This window comes from Xenopus laevis, chromosome 3L (assembly GCF_017654675.1).
Source record: "Xenopus laevis strain J_2021 chromosome 3L, Xenopus_laevis_v10.1, whole genome shotgun sequence".
NCBI classification, from domain to species: Eukaryota; Metazoa; Chordata; class Amphibia; order Anura; family Pipidae; genus Xenopus; species Xenopus laevis.
In genome coordinates, this window is record NC_054375.1 from 57,235,711 (window position 1) to 57,263,181 (window position 27,471).

General features: G+C 37.2%; 1 protein-coding gene across 1 annotated transcript in view; it reads left to right on the forward strand.

The window, feature by feature from the left end:
• The first annotated feature begins 4,621 nt into the window (after window positions 1-4,621).
• txnrd1.L (thioredoxin reductase 1 L homeolog) overlaps window positions 4,622-27,471 on the forward strand; it is a 34,544-nt gene continuing 11,694 nt past the window's right edge. Inside the window, exons 1-13 of the mRNA NM_001094317.2 lie at window positions 4,622-4,756; window positions 10,183-10,361; window positions 11,774-11,834; window positions 14,880-14,989; window positions 18,272-18,394; window positions 19,267-19,339; window positions 20,167-20,286; window positions 20,819-20,961; window positions 21,129-21,244; window positions 22,187-22,412; window positions 23,417-23,506; window positions 24,245-24,321; window positions 24,541-24,697. Coding sequence (NP_001087786.2) covers window positions 4,678-4,756; window positions 10,183-10,361; window positions 11,774-11,834; window positions 14,880-14,989; window positions 18,272-18,394; window positions 19,267-19,339; window positions 20,167-20,286; window positions 20,819-20,961; window positions 21,129-21,244; window positions 22,187-22,412; window positions 23,417-23,506; window positions 24,245-24,321; window positions 24,541-24,697 — 1,554 coding nt within the window. The 5' untranslated portion in view covers window positions 4,622-4,677. The remainder of the gene's footprint in view (window positions 4,757-10,182; window positions 10,362-11,773; window positions 11,835-14,879; window positions 14,990-18,271; window positions 18,395-19,266; window positions 19,340-20,166; window positions 20,287-20,818; window positions 20,962-21,128; window positions 21,245-22,186; window positions 22,413-23,416; window positions 23,507-24,244; window positions 24,322-24,540; window positions 24,698-27,471) is intronic.

A 27,471-nucleotide genomic window follows, 5' to 3' on the forward strand; every position in this document is an offset into this window, starting at 1 on the left:
AAGCTGTTTGTTCACAGTGTCTTGAGTTCTACTGATCACCAGCTAAAGGTCTTGTAGATCACAATCTACCTTTTGGGCACCTCTGTTTAGAGCATGGCTTGAACCCTGAGCAATGAGAGTCGGTTTGTTTTAATTGGTATCAATACAGTCAATATGATCTGACTGGCCTCCCTGTTCTGCTCTAAATTTGACCTTGAATTTGTAGACATTATCAATTTCTACATATCAACATCCCTCAATTTCTGGCATAGTATAGTGTTGATAATGATAATCAGAAGGATTGCCTGAAATAAACTTAAGCAGATCAGTCCAATATAAACTTGTATCAAAGCAATTCAATTATGGCTGATTATATACAAACAAAAGATTATTTATGCAATAAAATTTGTGTATAGAATTGGCAGGTAATATACTGTAGGCGCTAAATTGCACAAGTGCAGTTTCCATTAGCATTCGATCATAAAAAAGCTTTGAAAATTTTGAATAAGTACTTTTGAAGGTAGATGGGAAAAAAACACAATTCTACACCTGAATCAGGATATGCTTAACTGGTACCCATGATCATGTTAACACATTCTTGTCTTTGTTTTCAAGCCATAAATGCATTCTTCTACTGACAGTCTAGGCCAGGGCTGTCCAACTGGCGGCTTGTGGGCTACATGCGGCTGGCGACCCCCCCTTGTGTGTCCCCCATATGAAAGTTTGCCTGCTGTGTCTGCTTACCATTTGTATGTTTTAACAGGTATCACTACAGAGATTAAATGGCCCTGTATTGTTCACACATGTAATCTCCTCTGCATTGTTCATACTTGTAACACCTCTATTGTTCACATCCCAAAAGCCCTGTTTGTTCACACCTGAGACCCAGAATGAAACTGCCCACATTGTTCACACTTCAGACAAATGGCACCAACCATTTGGTTTTTTGGTGTGCTACCACCATGAATGAGGACATGGTCTTGTGACAGGGGCGTGGTTTAAAGTGGGTGTGGTTTAAAAACAGGGAGTGGTCAACACTGGCTTCCATTATCGGCCCTCCACCACTTAGGCCAGAAAAATTCTGGCCCTCGGTACCACATAAATTGGACAGCACTGATCTAGGCCATTCCTCTTTGCAAACTGCTCCATGTATACTACCACAAACCCAGAATTGAATAACAAAGAGTCACTCTGGGAAAGCAGCTTTTGGTGAGTTCAAATAACAGAAAATGTTTATCTAGAGAGATGTCTAACTTATATTATTTATAGGAGAGTGGTCATTGAAAAAAATTCTAGGTTTGCAGAATTAAGTAAATAGTATTACAGTTTGCACTAAGAAAAGAGGCTAGGCCAGAACACACAGAAGTGTAAGATGCGAAAGAATGTGATTGGTCAATTACATTTTGGATGCACATTGTTAAAATGCCATGTAGCTAGGGCTTAAGATATCATTTTAGGGAACTTTCCATTATACATTTATTAACATGTTTCAGTGTTTTTTAAGTTATTAGTAACTATAATTTAAAGCTGCATTGTATCTTGCCCTACAGCTGGCTTTACATTTGAAGGTATGTAAAAGTCAGCTTTCCAGCCAGCACTCCATTTCCTATAATATCAAAAGTTTCTTTACAGGTCTCTAAATCAGCTGACTATTGTTTCAATAGTTAGAACCAGCAGTACAGAGAATTAGAAGTAGGGTTGACATCTATCCAGTTTTGAACCGGACAACCCTGTTTTGGCAGGTTAAAAAAAACAGGTGAAATTTCCCCATCGGCGCGGCACGTGATGTCATAGCTGTGCCCTACTGGACCGCCCAGAAGTCACTAAACCACCTATAAACGTCACTGGACTGCCCCCGATGTAACCTATCCTCCACACTGATGTCAGAGCCTGCCCCCTTTGTCTGGATTTCAATTAGGACAAAAGTGGCAACACTAATTATAAGACACTAGGAGGAGGGCATTTACATTACTTTGGAGTGCAATGTTTGTGCTACAGCTGCACTCTTCTCTTCATGCTGGATTAAAAAATTGGCGTGAGGAGCAGAGCGCAGCATCAGAAAGCACAGACTTAGGGCAAGCAGTAAGGACAGGGCCCCATTGAGGGCAGTGCCTCTTGCCACTCCCTAACTTGAGAGTCTAAATGATGCGCAGGTTAAGGGCCAGGTGAATGCCTACGAGTCTTCAGTCTCACACCTATACAGCACTCATTAACTCAGTCAGCATTGTATTCCAGGGATAAGCAGCAGGCCTCCAGCAAATAACAGAATGCAAAACACAAATTGCAGCCTTTTTGTGCTTTTTTTTTACACTATCTTCTGCATTGTAAATGACTCCTAGAATATACTACTTTTAATACCAATGTGTAATTGATGTATATTGGAAATTTGCTTAGAATTACATATACATTTTTATTAGGCAAAGTTTTATTTTTAGGGTTAACGTCCCTTTAATCCTGAGGTAGAATGCTGCTCTGCTTTTCTTTGTGTGTTGTTTTTTATTTCATTTCTTAAGCTGGCCATAGACGCAAAGATCCGATCATACGAATCGTGGATTCGTACGATTTTCGGACCATGTGTGGAGAGTCCCGACATTTTTCGTCCGTCGGAGATCGGTCGTTTGGTCGATCGGACAGGTTAGAAAATTTCTGTCGCCTCCCGATAATATCTCTGCGTGTATTGCCGATCGTACGATTTTCAGAGGGAGACTGTCACTAGTGTTGTCAGACATAAGTATCGTACGATTGCTGTCAGGGGCAGAACATTGGGTGATCTTTTCTTATTTGATCGGAATGGTAAAGACTTTGATCTGAATGGTTAGTGGAGGGTCGGGAGATGGGAAAGTCCGATCGTACGTTGATTCGTACGATCGGATCTTTGCGTCTATGGCCAGCTTTAGTCTTCACTAATTCCCTTCCAACCTTCCCTTCCAGCTTTCACCATTTCATTATTCTTCTTACTTCCTGTTTTCACTATTTCTATCTATCTTATTTCCCTTGTTTTCTTATTATTCTTCTTACTTCTAGTTCTCTTCTCAATTCTCCACTACTGTCAGCTTTCTCTTTTCATCGCTCTATCTATAACTTTATTTATATAATGCTACCAGCAGTGGCGTAATAATGGTGCGCCAGGCCCCCTGCAAAAAGATCTTTGGATCCACTTTGCCATATCCCCCTGCTCCCTGCCACATGCACAAGTTAGGTAAGAGAGTGGCTCGGGGGGGGGGGGGGGGGATTTCTTGACATTATAGAGGAAGTAGACCCCGCTGTCTGGGCCCCTGAGAAACTGCTTTTCTCTATAGTTACACCATTGGCTACTAGTATACAGGGAGCTGTTCTACACTCCTGGGACCCCACTTTGTCTGCTTTCTCTTTGGTTACTCCCCTGTTCAAGGGCCACTGCAATGTTAAAGCTAGGAGCAATATTTATATTTATATTAACACTTTTTATTTAGCACATTAACACTAATCTTTTTTGATAGTTTTTGTGCCCCTGTGTGCACCACAAATAAATAAGAAACCAAATATTTCTAGTGTTACAGAGTATGGAACTCATCATCGTTCAAGATATATATATATATATATATATATATATATATATATATATATATATATATACATTTTCTTTCTCAAATCCTCCTTCACCCACAGTACAAATGCTGTGTCATCTCAGGTTGCAAACACAGAAGGTAAGTACCTTTCCCTCACTCGTTATCACCGGGAGCGAGATTGCTCAGACAAAGTATTCTATACACCTCTCACTTATTATTCTGATTCGGAATGTTGACAAAATAGGCAAAACTTGATACAGGTATAGGATCTGTTATCTAGAAACCCATTATCCAGAAAGCTCCGAATTGTCTCCAATAGGTTCCATTTTATCCACATAACCAAATTTTTTTTAAATAATTTACCTTTTCTCTGTAATAATAAAACAGTAGTTTGTACTTTATCCCAACTAAGATATAATTAATCCTTACTGAAAGCAGAACCAGCCTATTTTGTTCCCCTCTTTCCCCTTCCCTTCTTCCTTTGTTTACCCCTCCCTTTTTCCTTATTTTTTTCTGGCTAAAATAGCTTCATAAACATCTAATATACAAAACTTTTTCCCAGTTATTCCTGCTGCCCAATTAATGCTGCCGTTGTTAGACTGTATGCTAAATACCCATATAGCTACTGTAAGCCAAGTCCAATACGCATTTTATTTTTCTAGAGTGCAGCAACCTCCTAGGACCAGCAGATGCTGCTCTCTACAAATATAAAGAGAGGCTACAAAAAGGATGCAGGTTTTCATCACCCCCTCACACCAACCATTGATGAATTGCTTTTCTATTAACGCACAACAAAGGGACTGTAGCTGTACACCATGTAACAATGATACAGGAAATAATCCACCTTGTGCTCTGTGTGTTGATGGTCTTTTGCCCAGCACTGTGTTACTAGGGATAACTTTGACAAAATAATCATGCAACAGGTCTGTCTACAAGGCTGGAGTATAGATGTGCATCAGTTTCAGGTACAAAGGTTTAATTAGTGGTTTGTAAAGGAAGGAAAAGGAGAAAGCCATTGCCTTGTGTGTTTTTTTTTGCTTTGTCATTGTGGTAGCTAAAGTCAACAAAGCAGGTGCTAATAAGAGAGCAGAAAGGAGAGCTCCTGACTTCACTGTGCAACTCCTGGGGATGATGTTACTAGAGCTTCAAAATGGGCAACTCTGTGAAGAAAGGAAAAGCTGTATTTGTCGATCAGACTCAAGTCAAGAGCATGCGGCTCTACAAAGCAGGTACAGTTCCATCATAAAGGATGATAGGAACCATTATTTTGCTGTGGGTGGAATATTTGACTAATGACACTTTTAATATATATAATGATATATAGTGTTATTCCTTGGGCAGAGCATACTGCATTACACGCAGGATGAGATCAACTTGCAAACCCTATCTGTAAATGGTCATACTAGCAAATTATTTGAATGTGTGCAATGTAATGCCAGCAAAGGTCAATTCTCAGAGAACCATGTCGTACTTTATTTATCTACTCCTGCATGCAACAGTACTAGAGGGTTGGTATACTGGGCTTCATTTATACAGAGTGGCAAATTGAAAGGAACAAAACTGTTGCAAATTTGTGCCTGTAATAATAATCATGAGCATTAAGCATTGAGCAGTCATTATATGTACAATACCAATCTATTTAACCCCTATGTAATTTATGACCCTAAAGACAGGTGGATAATAATGCAGGCTTAGCCTTCCCACAAAATAAACTCATTTATATTCATAAATAAATAAATATACGTTGCCCTATTGAAAGCCTCCCCAAACAAAACTTTTCACCCTCAGCCTGATGGATCTGAGTGACTTAATACATTTATTAAGACAATTTGACCATGAAGTGCAGGTAAATAGGAAAAAAATGGAAAACATTTATAAATGCTCAGCCCAAAATAAAAGAATAAAAATGTGTGCCATGCTGACCAGAAAGTACAGTACAGCAGGAATGGTGCAAGATGTTCCACAGCAGAATGCAGGGGTGCTTCGCCAATGAGGCGAGTTGAGGCTGTCGCCTCAGGCGGCAGCGCCCCACTAGGTACCAGGGGCAGCAAAAATGCTGCTCCTGGTATTTTAAGAGCGAATTTCTGGGGGAGGGGGGGCAGCAGCAACTGCTGCTGCCTCAGGTGGCGGAGGGGCCAGGATCGCCCCTGGCAGAATGCCACATATCTTTTGCCATTGGAACAGACCTTGTCTTGGCTCAGGACGGGCGTTTTATTAATATATATATATATATATATATAGTAATTAGGGTCATGATTGCTAGGAACCAGATTCTTTTCAGTTTGACATGATCTCTTTTGTGAATTTTTAGTCTGTAAATAAAACAAATGACTAGAGTGGGTTTGAAATGGTGATTTTTTAGGCTTGTTTATGACTACATTTTGCAATGTGGGCTTGGGGCCTCTAATTAAATCTCTGTTAAGAAATGCAAGCACTATAGAAAGCACTAGGCCAAGGAACCCCCTATCCCCCCAATCTGCACCTTTACATTCAATAAAAAACACAGAGACATGTTATGGCAAAAATCTGTGGAGGTCACAAGCTTTATTTAACAGTTAAAATCAAAGTTTAGGTACACCCTGACCCCAGCTGCGGCTCTCATTCTCCAAACGTGGGCTCCTGCCCAAAAAGTTTCCAAAAAACCTGAAGCAGGGATCACGGGGCCGGGCGCACTCAGTGACCGCCTTTTTGCCCATCCCCCTGCTCCCTCGTTGTGCATAATGGCGCTAACCCAGTCACTTGCATGCATCAGAGAAGACCGTGCAGTCCCAGTCTGATGCACACTCGTGACTCACCAAAGGTAGGCCTGCACTATAACCACTTCGTAGACCTAGAGCCGCACTGATGCCTTGACCACCACAGATAATGGTACTCCAGAGGAAGGCGAAAACTCTAGCACTTTTCAGCCAATTTAGTGCTAAGAGAAAAATTCCTTCCTGACCCCCAAATAGGCGATCGGTTGTAACAACCCTGGAGCACCTTGTTCTCGACCGAATCCACCTTACCTAGGGAGGGAGGGTGGGAAACAAAAACAAGTAAGTATGAGCAAAAATCACCACAGCATCACCTTAAAACACTGACCTGCCCCACGCTCCTCCTCTGCTTCCTCCCCCAACCCGCCCACTTTTTTCCCGCCGTGGCTAGCCCCTTCCTTTGTTCTACCTGAGGGGCTAGCTGGGAAGGGTTGGGGGATGCTAAACACGGGCACATTATGGGGGAAGGGGGGCCTGGCCTAAATCCATTCCTACCTAGACGGTCCTCATTCCCCCTTGGCCTGACAGGGCTGAAAAAAGGTGTAGGTTTCACCACCTTGTCTACAGCTCCATGCCCAGACATGTGTGCAGACTTTTGAAACTGGGGTCACAAATCTGGAGGGGGCGCAGGACCCTTCAACACTATTCCTGAATGGGCCTGAGTCCTCATGAGTCATGATTTGTAATGGTTTTGGACTCATGACTCATCCAAATGTGGGCTTTATAAGAAAAAATGCACTCACTATGAATTAAAATATATATATATAATTAAATATAAAGATATTCAAGGTCATTTACCTAGACCCTGGTGGTAGGGCAGATTCAAAAGCAAACTAACTGATTGGTTGCTAACCATCCATTCACTCCAGCCTTTATAGATTATATTTTTGGCTAACTATATTTAAAACATTTTTTATTTTGCACAGCATATCTATTTACCCAGTAAAACAGTACCTTTCATTTTCATTCAAATAGCTTGCACTTGATCAAAAAGGCAGTAAGTAGAGGGCCCCTTTGCAGTCTGAGCCCTGCAACGTCCCCTGTTTGAATGATACACACGTTTGGCAAAGGATATGTGGCAGGAGGAAGGATGACTATGCTCCTGCCCTTTATAAATACATATGGGGGAACACAAACAGAGAGCAGAGACCTGTAGCGAATTATGCAGGGCAGGACACAAAGTGCAAAATACATGGTAGTCGGATTGTGCTTGATTTTTCTGCATTGTACCCTTCCCTGCACATAGTAAATTACCCCATTGTATCAGAAGTTACTTTATAGTCCATAACTTATAAAAAAAAAAAAAAAAAGCACTCTGCCCACAGCCTCTTGCCTTTATATGGTCACAATCAGCAGTGACTCAGTGACACTATTCCCTATATAATGTGTGAAGTACATTAACTCAGCAACTCCACCGTGGCTTCCACTGTATTTTTTCAACCTTTTTTCTGTTAAATGGAGAAGTTCCCACAAGATTGACTTTAAAGTTTTTGTCCTTTCTAGCAATATTTGTGTTACATCCCTGTGTGCATCTTTATGAAAACCCTCATGCAGTTCTTGTATTCTGTAAATATACATCCTCTGCTCTTGTACCTTGCTCAGCTTAGTCAGCCTTATATCTTTTTGTTCAAAGTCCTTGGCCAAAGTCACACAGAGTTGTAATACTACGTATCTTTGTCTTTAGTGATGTTTGCATGATTGTATTCCATATTATAATGACAGCAATTATACATATGTGATAGCCGTGATCCTAATCTCACTTGTGTTTCCAAGATTCTATTTCTTTATCTATTTTTATTTTTAAATGTAGCACAAGAAACGATACACTTTATTTGCTGATCATACTGTTGCTCTCATTTAATTTGATACTTGGCCAAATCTTTGGTAAAAATATTCTGCAGTTGCTATTCCAGCTTTCTGAGATGTATTTTTTTGATAGTATTGTAATATAGTATTACTAACGTATAAAGCAGTGTCGTCTATGATCATACAATAATACAAACTGAATTTGCGTGACTATACACTACAAACTGGTTTGAAAGTATTTCATTCATTACTTATGCAGCTTATTGCAAGGTTGTTATTATCTTTGTATCATCCTTACATTGTATTACTTATTGCAGGCTTGCCAGAGCTTTACAAGGGTAAGCCTAATCGCTTATTTATTGTAGGCTTATTTTGACCTGAATTCTGGAATTCTTAAAGGGATACTGTCATGGGAAAAAAAACATTTTTCAAAATGAATCAGTTAATAGTGCTGCTCCAGCAGAATTCTGCACTGTAATCCATTTCTCAAAAGAGCAAACAGATTTTATTATATTCAATTTTGAAATCTGACATGGGGCTAGACATTTTGTCAATTTCCCAGCTGCGCCTGGTCATGTGACTTGTGCCTGCACTTTAGGAGAGAAATGCTTTCTGGCAGGCTGCTTTTTTTCCTTCTCAATGTAACTGAATGTGTCTCAGTGGGACATGGGTTTTTACTATTGAGTGTTGTTCTTAGATCTGCCAGGCAGCTGTTATCTTGTGTTAGGGAGCTGTTATCTGGTTACCTTCCCATTGTTCTTTTGTTTGGCTGCTGGGGGAGAAAAGGGAGGGGGTGATATCACTCCAACTTGCAGTACAGCAGTAAAGAGTGATTGAAGTTTATCAGAGCACATGTCACATGACTTGGGGCAGCTGGGAAATTGACAAAATGTCTAGCCCCATGTCAGATTTCAAAATTGAATATAAAAAAATCTGTTTGCTCTTTTGAGAAATGGATTTCAGTGCAGAATTCTGCTGGAGCAACACTATTAACTGATTCATTTTGAAAAATTGTTTTTTCCCCATGACAGTATCCCTTTAATGTATTCTTGTTTCATACAGTATGAGTACTACTGCTGAATGATTTTATAATTAATCATAAAGACAGACTTTGCAACTTTTTATTGCTGATACCTTATCATGTGGAGTAGCAATAAGTGTGTGTCTGTGTAATTTGGCATTTGTTCAGTCAGATTTGCTACAACCTGGACTGTTTCTGGCCATCTTATGACTCTGCATGGGTTTTGCAAATGGAATATTATCATAGACAAGTTAAAATATGTTTTTATAGCTAAACATCATTAATGAATTTGGATTTTTGTTCATCTATAAAATGCAATTAGGGTTCATTTAGTAGTCAAATAAAATAAATGGACTTGGCCTAGTTTAGGGTAAATAGAATTGCCTATAAGTTGGGCACTTTTGATCTTTTAGGCAAAATACATGAACTTTGTTGACTTCACTAAAATATTTAATGAAATTGTAATAAGGAAAAAAAATCTGGAGCACTGTCAAAATAAAACATAATAAGGAGTAAATTATATATGTAGATATTGTTTTTCTAAGTAAATCCTACACATTCATTAATAGACCCTTTATGGTGTATCATGCCTAGTACTCAATTTCCTGGCAATGACTCATTTCTTTCTGTGCTTCAGTTGCCCTTAGACTTCTGTCCTGGCTTACTAAAGAGTGCTTTAACAAATTGTATTGCTGTGTACTTCCATAGGGAAAAGCAGGCAGGGTCCTATAAAGTCCCCACCAAAAATATAGTGCTTTTTTGTGGTTATTTAAAAAATGTGTCATATCTCTTAAATTTACATACTAGGGATTTTAAAAATGTCATTATACCTTTAATAGTCTAGTATATGTTACTTATTGCTTTGTAGAGTTTCACATCAAACTAACAAAATCCACAAAGAAAATTCCCCCAGTGGCATTAGCCATGTTTAAACTTCCAATTGGGTGTATGCCATGGCTCTCTCTGTTTGACTCTGCACTCATTTACTTAAACAGATGTATTAATGAACAGTTGTTTGTGTCAATGACTGGCTTGCAAAAGCATTTCTAATTATATAACTTTGTTTCCTGTTCAGCTTTAGAAGATCAGAGCGGTAAATCACCAGAAATAATCAGATGTAGAGATAATGAGAATGATGACAATGGATGGAGGACAGGCAAGGAGAAAAGTGGCCTTAAAATTGAAATTGAGGAATATATCTGTTCCAGTGATGTTGTGATCTTCAGCAAGACATCATGCGACAGCTGTGCCAAAGTACTTTTTCCTTGATCCTTTTAAACATTCTGTTTACGAGCCTGACTTTGCCTGAATCAGTTGTGGAGGGCTATGAGACATGATAAGGAAGAATGTGAATGCCAGCTTCTGAATGTCAGCTTAGGCAAGATTAATACTCAGCCTTAGCCTGTAACATCTTCTTTGAAAGACGAGGGACATTGTAAAGCATAATCTCTTTACATTTTCAATAGATACATATAAAGGGAAAAACGAATGTATAATAGTTGACTGTGGTGTGCATTAGTTCTTAAAGAGTGGAAGGAATTGAACAAGACTTGCTATGGTCTGTGGGAACTGTTACTTGAAAACTTTAATCTAATTTAAACCACAAATGGGTAAACTATAGACTAGAATAGAATAGACTACTTCTAGCAAAGAAATTGCTATCTCCCTGAATCAATCCTTGCTGATTTATTAATAGTAAAGAGATAGGTGAAATTTGGTCTTAACAATGATTTACTTACTCTTGGGCTAATGTTTTTCACCAAACTGATCTGTAATTCACAGGTAAGGAGCAGTATGAAGATACCTAAAATGTTTAGTGGTACACAGCCTTGTAGAAGAATACTTCAGTATGACTGAGGGGGAGTTGGTAAATAATTCGATTTTTGTCACCTCATTACATAGGAGTTTCCAGGACAGGTGGTTTCCAGAATGGGTAAATGTGTGGTTTTAGGGTGAAGGTGGGGAAAGCTTAGAAAAAGTGCAAGTTTGTTGGCATGTGCACAAATTTTACAGTCTTCCAGTCAGAACCAGAATGACCATTTATAAATAGAGAAATCAGTATTGCTCTATTCTTATTTCTCTGTTTATGCTAAATTAAAAACATCTTGTTCTTGTTTACATATTTTCACAGTGCTGGCATAAAGAAGCATTAGTTATATAAATACTGTGCCCCCAGGAATACTTGGTTTATCTTACAGACATGTTAGTTCCTGTGCACATGCTTTATAAAAATATTTTTTCTTCTTTAGCAATATGTACAGTCATCTAAAAACAAAACCTTTAATTAGGCTGTAAACACTGCGTGAAAAACTCTCTTGATGGCCTACCCACTGTTCCAGTTCACTTGATATTAAATCTTCTCGACATGGGAGCTTCCTTGTTTGACTGACCAAGACAAGTTATATCATGTGTTAACATTGCTAAAACTCAGTATTTATGACTATAATGTGTCTTTAATAACCTAATTCATGGGAGGTTCCTTAGTGGAAGGAGCACACCCTGATGTTGGAATGTGTGCATTCTGTTGGTTTACTGAACATACTGTAAATAATCCAATTTCACCATTATTTGCTTCAGAAGCAGGGAGATGCAGTGCTAACATGCATTTTTGGAAATGAGAATGCCATGCAAGGAGTGACACAAATGTATTTGTTTTCTTTGTGCAGGTGAAGGATCATTTTGACAAAATGGGTATTACATATCTGTCAGTAGAGCTAGACCAAATAGGTAAGACTTTTTTCTTTGTAACATTCAGTGTTTGGACCCAGTTCACATTTTGTGCCTGGGTCCATGGCCTTTTACTTTTACTGCCATTTATAGGGGTGGGTCACCTTGAAGTTAACTTAGTTCTAAGCATCTTTTGCATTGGCATTCATTTTTAATATATTTTTTTTATAGTTTTTTAATTATTTGCCTTCAGTTTTCAAATGGTGGTCACTTACCCCATCTAATAAACAAATGCTCTGCAAGGCTACAAATTCATTGTTAATGCTACATTTTATTGCTCATCTTTCTACCCAGGCCTTCTCATATTCACATATTCCTGTCTCTCATTCAAATCATTGCATGGTTGTTAGGTTAGTTTTGACCCTAGCCTCTAGATTGCTGAAACTGCAAACTGGAGAGCTGCTGAATAAAAATCTTAATAATTCAAAAAACACAAATAATAAAAATGAACCAATTACAAATTATCTCAGAAACTCTCTACATCATATTAAAAGTTAACACAAAGGTGCACAGACCCTTTAATAACCCCTATTATGCTAAATTTTTAAAGCTATCCCTCACATGAACATAGTAAGTCTTGTGTTACCACATACCTTCTAAAATACAAAATGCCTTATAAAATACAGGTTCTAGCTGATACATAATCCCATATAGAGAAACATGATAATAGGACTTCAATGTATTTCTAATTTACAATTTGCTAGTCATTTGTAGTTAGTTGCAAAGAAGCAGATTTAATATAAATTAAGACCAGTTGGAAATCTGGCCATACAAGGTCAAAACCTTCTTACCGTATATATTCGAGTATAAGGCGTCCCGAGTATTAGCCGAGGTACCTAATTTTACCTCCAAAAACTGGGAAAACTTATTGACTCGAGTATAAGCCTAGGGTGAGAAATGAAGCAGCTTCTGGTAAGTTTCAATCAAAAAATTGAGGGTTTCTGCTCCCATTGGAGGAGCCGGCGTCTCGTTTTTGGATGCCGGCGACCATTCTTGGACACTGGCGAATATTCTTGGAGACTATTCTTGGACACTGGCGACTATTCTTAGGCGCCGGCGACTATTCTTAGATGCCGTTTTTGCGCTTGACCCGAGTATAAGCCGAGGTAGAGTTTTTCAGCATATTTTGGGGGCTGAAAAACTCGGCTTATACTCGAGTATATACGGTATGTACACAGGTCACCATAAGAGCAGAACTTTGCCTAATTTTCTTACCCAAAATTGTCGACTGCATCTACGCTCTTTTACTTTGCTGCCATTTATAGGGGTGGTTCACCTTGAAGTAAACTTAGTTCTAAGCAACTGTCATATTTTTCCTCATATTTATACTCCAGACCAAAGATACTGCCGCAAGTACCGCTGGTTTTTGGTGGGCATAAGCCCTGAGTCCGTAGAGTGCCCCTTAGCTAGACAATACCATTAGATTACAAATTATACATTATTGTATTAGACCATTACATTGTCATTGCTCAGATTAACTTCCCATTTAATTTTAGCTACTGGAGGCCTTTAGGTTTGACAATTGTGACTTAATTATTTGTTTCTAAAATTGAAGACCTTGTTTCCTGGTGCTCCCTATGTCTAGCTCCATCCCAGTCCCCAAGTAAAGCCACAAGAAAAGCCAGTTGTCTTGGTAAAACAAATGTACAATTTAGAATAAGAATTGTTGGTTATGAGTTAAAGGAACTGTTTTTAAGAGAAGGGACACTTGTTAATCAGGAATTCATTGCATTTGAAATTCCCTGTTTACAATATGAGAACAAGGAAACTTATTCATTTACATTTTGCTATGTCATGCTGGGCATCATACTAAGGTGAGCAGGTGTCAGATATTAAACAAGTTCTGTGTGAGGGAGGTAATTATAGTGAGTGAGGTAAATAGGTGAGGTTGCATGGATACATACCTTTTGTTGAAAGAGAATCTTGCTGCATAATGGAAAGTACATTGATAGCGAGAACAATATTCTGTTACACTCTTCATTGATTTTACTCACCCCCTACATCATATTAAAAGGTGCACAACCCCTTTAATAACAACCTATTATGCTCAATTTTTTTAAAGATATCCCTCAAATGAACGTAGTAAGTCTTGTGTTACCAATACCTTCTAAAATATGAAATGCCTTATAAAATACAGGTGGTAGCTGATACATAATCCAATATACAGAAACATGATAATAGGACTTCAATCTATTTCTAATTTACAATGTGCTAGTCATTTGTAGTTGGTTGCAAAGAAGCAGATTTAATGTAAATGAAGACCATCTTGAAATCTGGCCATGCACAGCCAAAACGTTCTTAAATACACAGGTCACAATACGAGCAGAACTTTGCCTGATTTGCCTACCCAAAATTGTGGACTGCATCTATATCCTCAGCATATGTAGTTTTTCATGATGCCCAATTGATACCTCAACAAGCCGTGGTCACCAATTAGGCAGAATCTATAAAATAAGTAAATGGTCAGGTGGCAAACTTCATAGGTCAAGTGTCTGGCAACGGTTAAAAACAACAAGCAAACTAAGGTACTTAGTAGGTTATGTTAATGTAGCATCACCATTGTGTACTCATGAATTAGCATGACCAAGCAAATGATAATGAATTATGAAGGTGGGACAATGCTAAGAAGCAGGAGTCCTTACTGCAGTCTGCTGAAACACTTAATCTTAAAGTGTATTTCCCCTTTGACTATACCTTTCCTACAAACAATGTCACCTTCATCTCATTACTTCCTTGAAAAAAGAGTCTGGCTTCTAATCATTCTTCATAATATTGCCCAACATATAGCACCAGTTTTGACAATACTTGTACCTATTCTGGGTCATGTGAGATATTTTCGGTATCATCTAGCGATGAGTACTTTACCTTGAGAAAGTGGTACGTCATTGTTGCTCACATGTTTTATAAAAAGCTGGTATTGTGCCACTGAGGAGTCATGATTTATAGGAAGTGAGTGGCACAATGATTGAGAAATAGACCCCACCTTTTCTGGCATGTCCTAGCGTAATAGTTTATAAATGGAGAGATCACTGTTTGATTTCACAGACAACGGGCACAAACTGGAAGAACTGCTGTACGAGCAAACCATGGAAACATCTTTACCCAGTGTTTTTGTGAAGGAAAAGCATATAGGAAACTATGATGACATTTTAAAGGTAAGATATGCACAGTGCTAGGTGTCCATATTAATCTTTGTATGGCACACATTTTCATTCCAAAGTAAACTATAGAGACGATTGTTTCATAACCAGAGATAAACCTGTGCCGTTTCTACTTCTACTATTCTTCTGAATAGATAAATAAACTATTCTTCTGATAGATAAATAGAACCGTACTTAATGCTTGGGGGCAGATTTATGTCGGATTAGAGTTTACTACAAAAGAACTTTACCCACTTTCTATTCATTCCTATAGGATTTTTAGATGCATATTTATTAATATGTATACTCTTATTTTTACCCATTGAAAAATTAGAGTATACATATTAATAAATATGCATCTAAAAATCCCATAGGAAAGAATAGAAAGTGGGTGAGTTTTTCTGTAATATACTCTAATCCAGGGGTGCCCAACCTGTGGCCCTCGGCCACATGCGGCACAGGATGGATATGAATGCGGCCCAGCTTGAAACGCTCAGTTCCCGAGAAAAAAACATCAGGTTGCAAAGGATATAGGAGGAGGGGGGACTCTCCCCATTGCCCAGTTAGTAATAATAATATAATAAAAAGTCTATTTAATATTCAGGTATCCCATATTCCAGTGTATAGCTCCATCTGGTTATCCAACTGGTATTGTAGTTCTTTTTTGTGTATTACTTTACTTTTACAAATAAAGTGTTTGTGTATTGTGGCCCCAAACAATTTTTGTTTTTCCAATGTGGCCCAGTGAAGCCAAAAGGTTGGGCACTCCTGCTCTAATCCCACATTTTGATAAATCTGCCCATGGTCTAATATATTGTGAATTCTGACAAGCAATTCATTATTGTTGTTGAGACTTTTGGTTTAGAGGAGTCTTGCCTAAAGTATGACTCAGAATATTCATCTTTATTCATTTACCTACAAGGTAGACTGTTAGTTCAACTTTCATTCTAAGTAATAGTAACCATAAGCATTTAGATCACAGTTCAATCAGGAGTTCCCTTTATGCTAGAAACAGTCCTGTTGCACAGGAATTGCGCAAACACAATTGTACAAGTTTTTTAGACTTTTCTCCCAAATCGCCCAAAACCCCCAAATTTTTCTGATTATCCGTCTAAACCCAGCGCAGACCACAATATCTACAAATTGAAATAGGGACATCTCCCACTGACTTATAGATGACCTCAACAGGTCTGAGATGGCGGATTTTTGGATTCAGGCTTTTTGCAGCATCGGAGTATAATAAATCTAGAAAAATTGTAATTTTTTTTTTTTTGCCCCAAAAAGCCCGACCAGAAAAATTTGAGGTTTAGCAAATAACCCCCTCTATCGTTGTAGCTAAAATTTAATTGATGTAGATTACATATTAACATGACTGTTTAAGTGCATTTAGTGGCACACCATATATCTGCAATTATTTTCACACAAGCTCGCTGACCAGTTTCTGACCTTAAAGCAACCTTAATATAAGAGGCGGTAATTATCTCTATTGTATGTTAGTATAATGTACATGTCACACCTAGCATTTAAAGGTTTTTGCATGAGTTACTTTGATTAAACAGTTAGCTGAAATCATACATTTATTCATTCATTTATTTATTTATTAAACATACATTTATTCATGTACATAAATAATCTACATGTTTACCTGTAGACTGTAGAACGTCCCGTCATAAGTAGCTTTTTTATTGGTCTTTATTTTTTATTCATAACTTGCAATTTAAAATACTATCAGGTTGTTGGGGGTCACGGACTCAAGCAACCAAAATCTATTATTTTTTTTGAGGCTACAACTGCATTGTTACTTTTTATTATTTATCAGACCCTCTCCTATTTATCTGTCATTCAAACCACTGCCTGCTTGCTAGGGTAAATTGGACCCTATCAAACAGATATTTCCAACCTGGAGAGCTGCTGAACACAAGCCAAACCAGTCAAGCCACAATAAATACTACACCTACCTCCTCTGCTTATAGGAGTGTCATTCTTGATGATTCTTTTCTCACACCACAACCTGTTTCGAAATCGATAACCAAGAATCAGGCAACAAATTCACTCCTGTGACCAACTAATGTAAGGGTGATGGTAGTTCTGATGAACATAAAGGAGTAAATATAAGAAGTTTAATATAAATTTACATGAAATGAAAACAACATTTAACTCAGTAATAATTATTTGTTTTTTAAAAAGTCCCCATAATCTTTAAACTTTCCTTTTGATGATTACTTCCTATTATTTTTATTTTTTCATGTTTTTATATTTTTACATTAGTTGAAACCAAGCCACAACATATGAAATACACAAAATTAAAGACAAAAAGAAGCCTTAAAAAGCCATATATCTAATATGCTGGTCTATATTATTATTATTATTATTAGTAGTAGTAGTAGTAGTAGTAGGTACTAACACCTGTACCATTCTTTTAAAGGAAAATTAAACATGTAAAAAAGGACACAGGAAATGCAACAGGCCTGTGTATCACTGGCTACAAAGTTACAATAATATCTGGTGCTCACTGTAGGTGTCACCTGTAGAATCCTCAGTTAATCAAACAATTGAATAATTGCATGGTACTCATCTTATGTAAAAAGAAATAAATAAAAAGATTTATACAAGTGGCATAATATCCCAATGTGTTTCAATCCCCAAAAGGGACACAGAAAAAAATGCATTTCTAATATGATGGCTGCTGAAGCCGAAGCTAAGGTGTTAAAACATGGGTATGTTACATTTAAAATGTAGGCATTTCAGGAGAGTCTGTGGGGTTACAGTTACTACCTGTACATGACAGGTATTAATTTAACTTAATCTTTAACCATTTGTAAATGTCGAAATTTGAAACAATAATGATTTAAGAAACTGCCCTATAAATAAAGCGTCTTACATTCCTAATAAAAGGGCTGGGACACACATCAGCACAGTATTTCCTAGGTGTTTTACCAATATTATAACTTCCCAGCATTCTTGCAAATTAAGGCCACACCTAAAATTATCCCCTTGGGATGTTTATCACTGTCAGAAAGTTATTTGCATCCCACGTCGACCTGTAAAAATTCCTAGGACACCGGAAGTTATATGAGTCAGACGCTACTGTAGAATTTTCTGCCGTGAAATGATTCCATATTTCTTATAAGATTAAAATAAATTATACTTGTCACTAGCATTGCATTTTTACATTATGCTTCTTTGTGCACTGGTTATGCATTGTGATTTGTGTTTCTGTTAATAAAGCTAAAGGGCTAATGGATTTCTTTGTTTATATTATTTATTTGTGGTCTGTTTTCCCAATTTCTATTATAGTTGTCTAAAGAAAACCTGTTTCAGAAACTTCTAGAAAATAAAGAAGATAATCCTGACCAAATCACATATGACTACGACTTGATAGTTATTGGTGGTGGATCCGGAGGGCTAGCTGTTTCTAAGGTAAATTGATAATCAACTAATGTCTTGCACTTTTCTTAAACATACAAAAAATAAATAAAAAGGTTTTCTGTTGGCAGTTGCTATACCACAAAATATGGCAGTAGCGTTGATAAAAATAATGTTGCATACATAGTATTCAGATTTAAAGAGCCACTATGTTTTCTCTGTACATAGTATGCAGGCGTCACAAGGTTATTCCTCCTGCTTCAAAGGCTATATAATTCAGATTTATGGGTCGTTATAATAATAACTTTGGCTAGTTAGCCATTATAGAATGTAGTCTTAAGATCCTCATACAACTGAAAGGTCAGATGATTTGGAGAGGTTACATTTAATTAGGTGGTAAACCAAATTTAAGGAATGCAATTATTTGGCCACTAGGTCAACATTTGGTATATGTGGATGGCCTATGCAGATCCGTATGCCAAAATGTTTTCCCTACCAGATAGTAGTCTGTTAAGCTGGTGTTTTAGCTTCACACTAGGCCAATAAGCTACCATTTTTTTTTGCATTCTAAAAGCAGTCAATGGCTCCAAATGCATTGACGTGAATGGGTGTTTTTTCTCTGCAAATCTCTCTTCGAATCTATGTATGGCAAACATATTTGCTCATTGCTAGTCAAGAGTGACCAAGTAGGCTGGCAATATCATCCAGAAGCTCCCAAATAAACTTATGGAAGTCCCTTTCCCAAGCCTGCCAGGAAATCACAAATGAAAACATCTTGTTGTATATTGTATATGAGCATTATTTCTTCCTGAATGTCTTTCTATATTTTAGAATGTATCTTTGCATGTTATACTTGAGATTATATCACTTTGGTAAAACTGACAAGTGGAGATACATCAGTCTGACAGTTCTTGTTCCTTTCACAGGAGGCTGCAAAGTATGGCAAGAAAGTGCTGGTACTAGACTTTGTGACTCCATCACCCCTTGGCACAAAATGGGGTATGTCACCTCAAGACCTTACAAGTTGCATGTATACACCCACTACCTTCTAATCTTTATTTCTTGTTTGTATTGAACTGAATATGGAGATTTTATAGTCCACTTGAGAGCACCTGTACAAATATTTTTGCATTGACATTTGTCTTTGGTAATTGGGACTGTCTATGCTAAAGCAAATAAAAAAAATATGAAAACATGAGATATGATTAAAAAGTGTTTATACCCATTTGGAGCCATTTCCTAAACCAATTCCCTGTGCAGCTCCTCTATTGACCAGTGAAATTCCCTGTGCCTAGGACTATTTTTGCATGCAAAGAAAGTACATTCTTGGACAATATAACATTCTTTTCCAGGGCTCCCTTACCAAAAATGCTCTTGTGGTAATTATGTAATTTCATGTTATAGGCCTACTTACCGACAGGAACCTGTATGCAGATACAATTTATATTTCACTGGTTTAAAGCAAGCAGCTGATTGGTTTTTTACATGTAAGGATTATAGTTCCTTCTTACCCAAATCTTGCAGTCCTTTTTCAAGACAGTCTCTCTAGTAAAGCTTACATGATTGTCTATTATTATCTACATAGTATCCTGCTGAATAATTTTGCATTTTAATATTCAAAAATAGAGACAATACAGCAGCCTTCCATCCATTATACACTTGTCTCTGTATTCATTATGAACAAAATCATCCTCATTCTACAGTCACCACCTTCTGGACAAAAATAGGAAGTGCCTTTTCTTAGCCAGATGAATAAATACGGAGTCATAATTTTATTATCATTATTGTTCAAATTGCTTTAAATAATGTGAATTTGTTTTCATCAGGGCTTGGAGGAACCTGTGTAAATGTAGGCTGCATTCCCAAGAAGCTTATGCATCAGGCGGCTTTGCTAAGACAGGCTTTGAAAGATTCTCAGAAATATGGATGGCAGATAGCAGACAACAGTATGTATCAATGTAACCATTTTTAGACAAATTTGTTTTTTCCAGATTGCATATTATTGTATATATACAGTATGTGGCCAAAGGTTAAAAGAGAAACCTTGTTGCTATCATAATTATGTAAGCATGCAAAGCAATGTATATGCTAGGAGGCACTTATGACCTTAGAAGTTTGTAAGTGGGTGCTAATGTTTGCACATGTTCCCAATGTTTTATCCAAATAATTCAAGTTTTTTTTAAATGATATATTTTTCTCTGTAATAATAAAACAGTACCTTGTACTTGATCCAAACTAAGATATTATTAATCCTTATTGGAGGGAAAACCAGCCTATAGGGTTTATTTAATGTTTAAATCATTTTCTAGTAGACTTAAGGTATGAAGATCCAAATTATGGAAAACCCCAGGTCTCTAGCATACCGAGTAACATGTCCCATACCTGTACCAGCATTCTGCAACAGCCTTCAGTTTTCTTGGGAAGATGATAGGCACTAAAGTAAAAGATATTAACCTTATATTTATTTTGTGCCACCAGTACAGCACAACTGGGAAACAATGACAGATTCTGTTCAGAACTATATTGGCTCTCTAAACTTTAACTACAGAGTCGCCCTAATGGAAAACAACGTGAAGTATGAAAATGGCTATGGAGAATTTGTAGGTCCAAATACAATCAAGGTAGGATAAAAACACTATCATTTTAGTAAAGCAATTGCATAATAATCAGCACAGCAGATAGATTCATAGCAATAAATCAAACATACAATCTTGTAAATAAACCATTAAATATGGTTAATTTCAAATTCATAACTATTTTAATACTTTTCTCTCTTTATTTTTTAAAGTCAACAAACAGTAGAGGAAAATCGAAATACTTTACAGCAGAAAAATTTCTCATTGCCACTGGTGAACGTCCACGATACTTAGGTATTCCTGGAGACAAGGAATACTGCATTACAAGGTACAAATCTAAGAGAGCAGTTTGAAAGTATAACATGTTTGCTCTCTAAACACACTTATACCACATGCCACGTGAGTTTGATGAATACAATTTAGGGACAGTTTTATCGTGCCTTGATTTTTTTACTGAACTGGTTAAAAAATATCTTGCATTCCGGATTAAAATATTTTAATTTCTGCCCACAATGTTGCAGTTTTGTTCCAGTTCCAAAAAAATTGTCAGAATCCTTAATCACCGGTTGAAATTTATGGCTGAGATGAAAGATTCAGAGGGATGTTCCCCTGCTGAGCTCTAACATCCCAAAGTGCTGAATGGTGTCTAAGATGCTCAGAGCAGTTGAACACGTTCTAACAAATGTATTAGTTCATTAAAATGCTTTCCTGACTGACAGGAAAATGTTCCTGCAAAGCATTGCTATGTAGGAAATCCTTCAGGTTTCACCAATTTGATATATTTGATAAATCTGCTCCTCGATGTCCAGTCATTTTAACAAATTGCTACAGTGAGTGGGAATAAAGCAATGATTGCCTTAAGAGAATTTTTTAAGAATTAACTTGACATGTCTTTATATATACAGCAGACTGAATATATGGTATCACATATTTCAAAGTGTGACCCTTATACAGTTATAGTTACAGTATAGAGATTTGGGATATTTTGTAAAATTAATTCTCAGTTAAATTGTATGAAGTCTTTAAAGGCACCACTTTTGCATCCAACTAATCCATTATTACTCTTAAAAAAGCAATATATTGGAGGAAATCCACAAAATATTTTGCATCTTCTCATCAAACTGTATCTGGCTCGACTGAGACTTAACAGCAGAGAAGGACTGAAGTTCCAGTTCCACGGCACCTCCCTCCCTCTCTATCGATCAATCAAATCAATTCTAATTTGATTACAGTTTACTTATATGCTAATTTTTTATTATGGCTTTTTCAGTGATGACCTCTTCTCACTTACTTACTGTCCGGGGAAGACTCTGGTTGTTGGAGCATCCTATGTTGCCTTGGAATGTGCTGGGTTTTTGGCAGGACTTGGTCTAGATGTCACTGTCATGGTGCGTTCCATTCTTTTAAGAGGTTTTGACCAACAAATGGCTAACAAGATTGGTGAATACATGGAAGAACACGGAGTGAAATTCATCAGACAATTCGTGCCAACTAAGGTATTTCCTCCACAATATAAAATGTTTCAGTTAAATGATATAGATTTTACATATATAGACAATATAAGTTGGTACACATTTTATACAATAATTGGCTGACCACTGAATTGTAGCTGCCGGGGACTGAATAAAAGACATGGATCCCCATATATAGTGATATCATTGCTGACTGGATGGGTTAGGATAAAATAGTATGTAAATAACAAGCATTTAAATGGGTTGCTTTCAGAATCCGCTACTTTTGAAGTTATGCAAATAAGGGATTGTGCAGATAAAGCCGTGCAATCAGGGCAGACATAAAGCAGTTTTATCATTCATTCTGCCTGATAAATGTATTGCTCTATCTAGCCTGCATAGCTGACACTGCTCACATGAATGTAAAAGGCATAAGCTATGGATATTTATAAATGAAGTCACTTATTTATTTTTAAACAGTTCACTAATAGCAGATATGCACACGCTGCAGCTTATATATTATTTGGTTTTCACAATCACAAAGAAAGTCTATTTGTGCACTGGTCACTGAATACTGTTTCCTTCTGTGATTATATTTTGAAGGGGTAGAAAACCTGCTTTGCTTTAAGGGCAATGAAATTTAACTAAACTTACCTCATTCATTGGAGTACCCTGACACTGGCTAATAGAGAAAGGCATTCAACTGCATTGTTTTTTTTAAGTCCATAATCATTTAGTACAATGCACCTTTAAGGAATGATATAAATTTGATTCCAGCTCAGCAGGAGATTGCTATTGACCCTAGGCACCACAATACATGTGCTGTGATGAATGCAACAGTACAAGCTGATTAGATTTACTTACATAAACCTATTAGCCTGACCTATAGTTCCTAAGGATAGCAGCCTGTATTTGTTCAGATGAGCAGAAATACATTAGAAATAGATGGATGCACTTGCTTTTAAGGAATATTGGAAAGCTTCCATTTTATATAGTATTTGTGCACGCATTCCTGGAAATAACATTGCTATTGATGTTTGTGTTGCCAGATAGAACAAATAGAAGCAGGCACGCCTGGAAGGTTAAAGGTAACATCACAAGCACCTGATGGCACAGAGACAACTGACGAATACAACACTGTAAGTCATCTTCAGTAAAGCAGTTTCCCTTGCAGGCATCATGTGTACATGGATTGGCCAACTAGTTTCCTAGAAAAAAATATGAAATATTTTAAATACTGTTAAAATAAATCACAACGTTTTCTACAGTCATCGGTGTCTAATTCAAGATGTAACCTTTGTGCCATCAGTGGCCATAAAGCTGTAATTTGCATCTGCAATCTGTGTGTGCAATCAAAAATTTGTCATGCTTTCAGAATATGATACATTTACTGTGTTTGCCTCAACAAAAAGAACACTAAGGGGTATATTTATCGAAGAGTGAAGTTAATAGTGAAGTTCCGCCACTAGCATGAAATTCCGCCACTCTCCATTCATTTCTATGCAATTTTTATAGGCGTATTTATCAAAGAGTGAACTTTCACTTCACCCATTGATAAATACGCCTTTCAAAATCCCATAGAAATGAATTGAGAGCTGCGGAATTTCACTCTAGTGGCGGAAATTTATCTTTGATAAATTTACCCCTATAGCTTTAGATTTTCCCAAAACTCTATTATAAGACTCCATAAAGCTTACTATTCGATTTACACGAATCATATCTTCTCTGCATTACCTTAGTTATAAGGATAAGGATAAGGATACATAATAAATCCCACTAAATTTTAATTATTACCATTCTATACTTTTTTCTGTCTGTGTTACGGAATAATGTTCTTCATAAATCAATGATCACAAGAGGTCACTGGTGCTTTGCAGGTTCTGCTGGCAATTGGGAGGGATGCTTGCACAAGAAATATTGGGCTTGAAATACCTGGAGTAAAGATAAATGAAAAGTAAGTGTTGTGCATTGCTGCTTAATAACATATTAAACACATAATCACATGCTATATGATAAAGGAGACTGAAAGGCAGTTTGTTAAGTTTACACTTCTATAGCTGCCAGAGGGCTAAAGACTGAAATTAATAGTTGAATGATGTTTAGCCAAGAGGTAAAAAAAAAACTTGTAATATTAGAATTACATTTTTTACTGTTTTGTTTTTTTAACCTCCAGAACAGGAAAAATCCCAGTTAATGATGAGGAGCAGACTAATGTGCCTTATATCTATGCCATTGGAGATGTCATACAGGACAAACTAGAGCTCACCCCTGTAGCTATCCAAGCTGGCCGTCTGCTAGCCAAGAGGCTGTATGGAGATTCAACTCTAAAGGTCAGTGTTCTACTGGTTTTATATAGCTACTGACCTCCCTGCATAATTTAACAATGATCCAAATACTTTAGGCATTATGTAGAAGCATTAAAAAATGTAACCAATCAGATGTTTGCTTTTATTGCTCTAATTGCACTTAGTCAGGAAAATATAACTACTTATTCGTTGCTATTTGCTGCTGAATCTAGTAATGTGTTGCTCTTTGCTATTGTATTGCATTGTTAAAGGGACTGTTTGCCTTTAAATTATGTTTAAGTGTGATGTAGAGTAGGCTATTCTGATACAGTTTGCAATTAGTCTTCATTTTTTATTATTTACGTTTTTTTAATTATTTAACTTTGTTCAGTAGCTCTCCAATTTGTAATTTCAGCAGCTATCTGGTTGCTATGGTCCAATTTAACATAGCAACCAGGCAGTGGTTTGAAAGAGAGACAGGAATATGAATAGAAGAGGCCCTAAATAGAAAGATAAACAATACAAAATGTGAATAACTATAAAATTGTAGCCTCACAGAGCAGTAGCATTTTTGCTGCTGGGGTCAGTGAAAGCTGGAAAGAGTAAGAAGAGAATTAAATATAATTCAAAAACTATAAAAAGTGAAGACCAATTGAAAAGCTGCTAAGAATAGGCCATTCTATAACATCATAAAAGTTAACCTGAAGGTGAACCACCCCTTTAAAGTAGACAGAGGCTCCCTACTTGACTACATTTCAATGGCTACATGTGATGGTTAAAATTGCAACAATCAATTATAGCAAATACTTAGTAGTAAGCCACCTGATAAACATGAATACTGCACTAGAACCTGAATAAACAATACAACAACACAACTGGGCAGTAGTCTCACACATAAAATGATTATTTGGTGCTCAAAACAATCACAGATTTATCCAAAATTAAAAATTAACCATACCAAAAAGACCAAGGTAGCTCAGTGCTTCATGAGCTTCCCTTTTCTGTAAATGGGAACAAGCAACAATCTGTAATAATCCTCAGCGTTTCATTTTTAAGCGGTTACACAATTTGAGTATTTTAGCAGAGACAGTTCTCAGTATTGTCTATGGCAAGGTAGCACCAAGGGACTGTTGCCATGAGATGAGTTGAGAAACTTGCCTCAGGCTGCAGCAGTTTGCAAGTTTAATAGGGACAACAAAAAGCTTCTACTGGTAACTTCAAGAGCTGAAATTCTAATTTTTAATTGGAGTTTTAATTTCACTTTCTGTACTAGCGATGTGACCCCCTGCTATAAAGCTCGGTAAGGTAGCACCAAAAAAAATTGTGTCATTGGCCTTAGGGTTGGGGCCCATGCTCAGACTTTTGAAAACAAATCGCTCCGAGTGCCATCCCGCCGGTGATTTCGATTCTAGCCGGGGAGGAGGCAGTTTGGGGAGATTAGTCGCCCAAAGAAGAGGCAATTTGTCGCCGGGCAACTAATCTCCCCGAATTTTCTCGTCTGTCTCTGCCCTTAAATTCCATTACCACAAGGGCTGTTATCAATGTCAGTCTCTCACTATTTATATACTACAGTATGTCAGTAATAGGCATGGCAGTTTTCTATCGCCTGTATAATAGCACAGAAGCCTTTTAGATATCTGCTAAATACTGACACAGCAGTGCTAGGCATCAGATTTCTCACATACACACCACACGCTTCTCATGTGCTACTGATGATGCAGGTAAAATAGTAACAGTCTGGAAAGAAAAGGAGAAAACGTAGAGTTGCATTTTTATTTCATTTCTTTATGTCATTAGCTGTTTTACAGACCTTGGCTGTTTTTGTGTGTGTATGGTTATTGTTATGCCAGGCACATGATTGATCTCTCACTTTAGATTCTGTTGATGCTGACACAAATATTATATCAAGTTACATTGAATGTGTTTAATAGGGAAATCGCATGAACTCTCGAAAGGAACTTTGCAGTGCAGTATAAATAAAGAGAAATGTATATTTCTGCACCAAATCTTAGATTTGTAATGGCAGGGGCAAAGTTAACTTGGGTTCTAGAAATCCATTGCAACCAATGAACCTCAACAATTATGTTGTAGCCTTAAGCTGGCCATAGATGTAAACATTTTTAAAAGATCTTTTTGTTATCGTAAGACCACAATTATCTTGAAACGATCGTTTAAATGTACGATTTGTCTATCAACTAAAAAGACAATTTGAAGCGATATTGCCAGGAAAACGGAGGGTAGCTGCCTGCTTGGCCCTGTAAACATAGATAGATTGCACTGGGACCGATACATGTTTTTTTTAACCTGGCCGATCAATCTTCTGACAGATGTCAGATGAAAAATAGTAAGATGCACGATCGTTCGATTCCCACTAACCTCACGATAATTTGAAGGATTGGTCGGATTGCACTAAAATCGATCATTCACCAACGAAAGATCTTTGCGTCTATGGGGACCTTTACAGAGCATTTGTTTATTAGATAGGGTCAGTGGCCCCCATTTGAAAACTGGAAAGAAGAAGAAGGCAAATAATTCAAAACCTATAAAAAAGAAAACAAATTAAGGCCAACTGCAAAGTTGCTTAGAATTATCCATTCTATAACACACTGAAAGTTAACTTAATAGGCTCCAGATGCATTGAACATGGGCTGTAGGTTTAACTACTTATTGAACTTGTCTGCCGTTCTCCCCTGCGCAATGGCACACATGATATATTTACCACTAAACTTACAGACACTACTGTGACTAACGACACACTGCTTGTCATATCTCAAGTCTTATAGGTCAATGTCCCCACTCCATGGCCCTTATACATATTT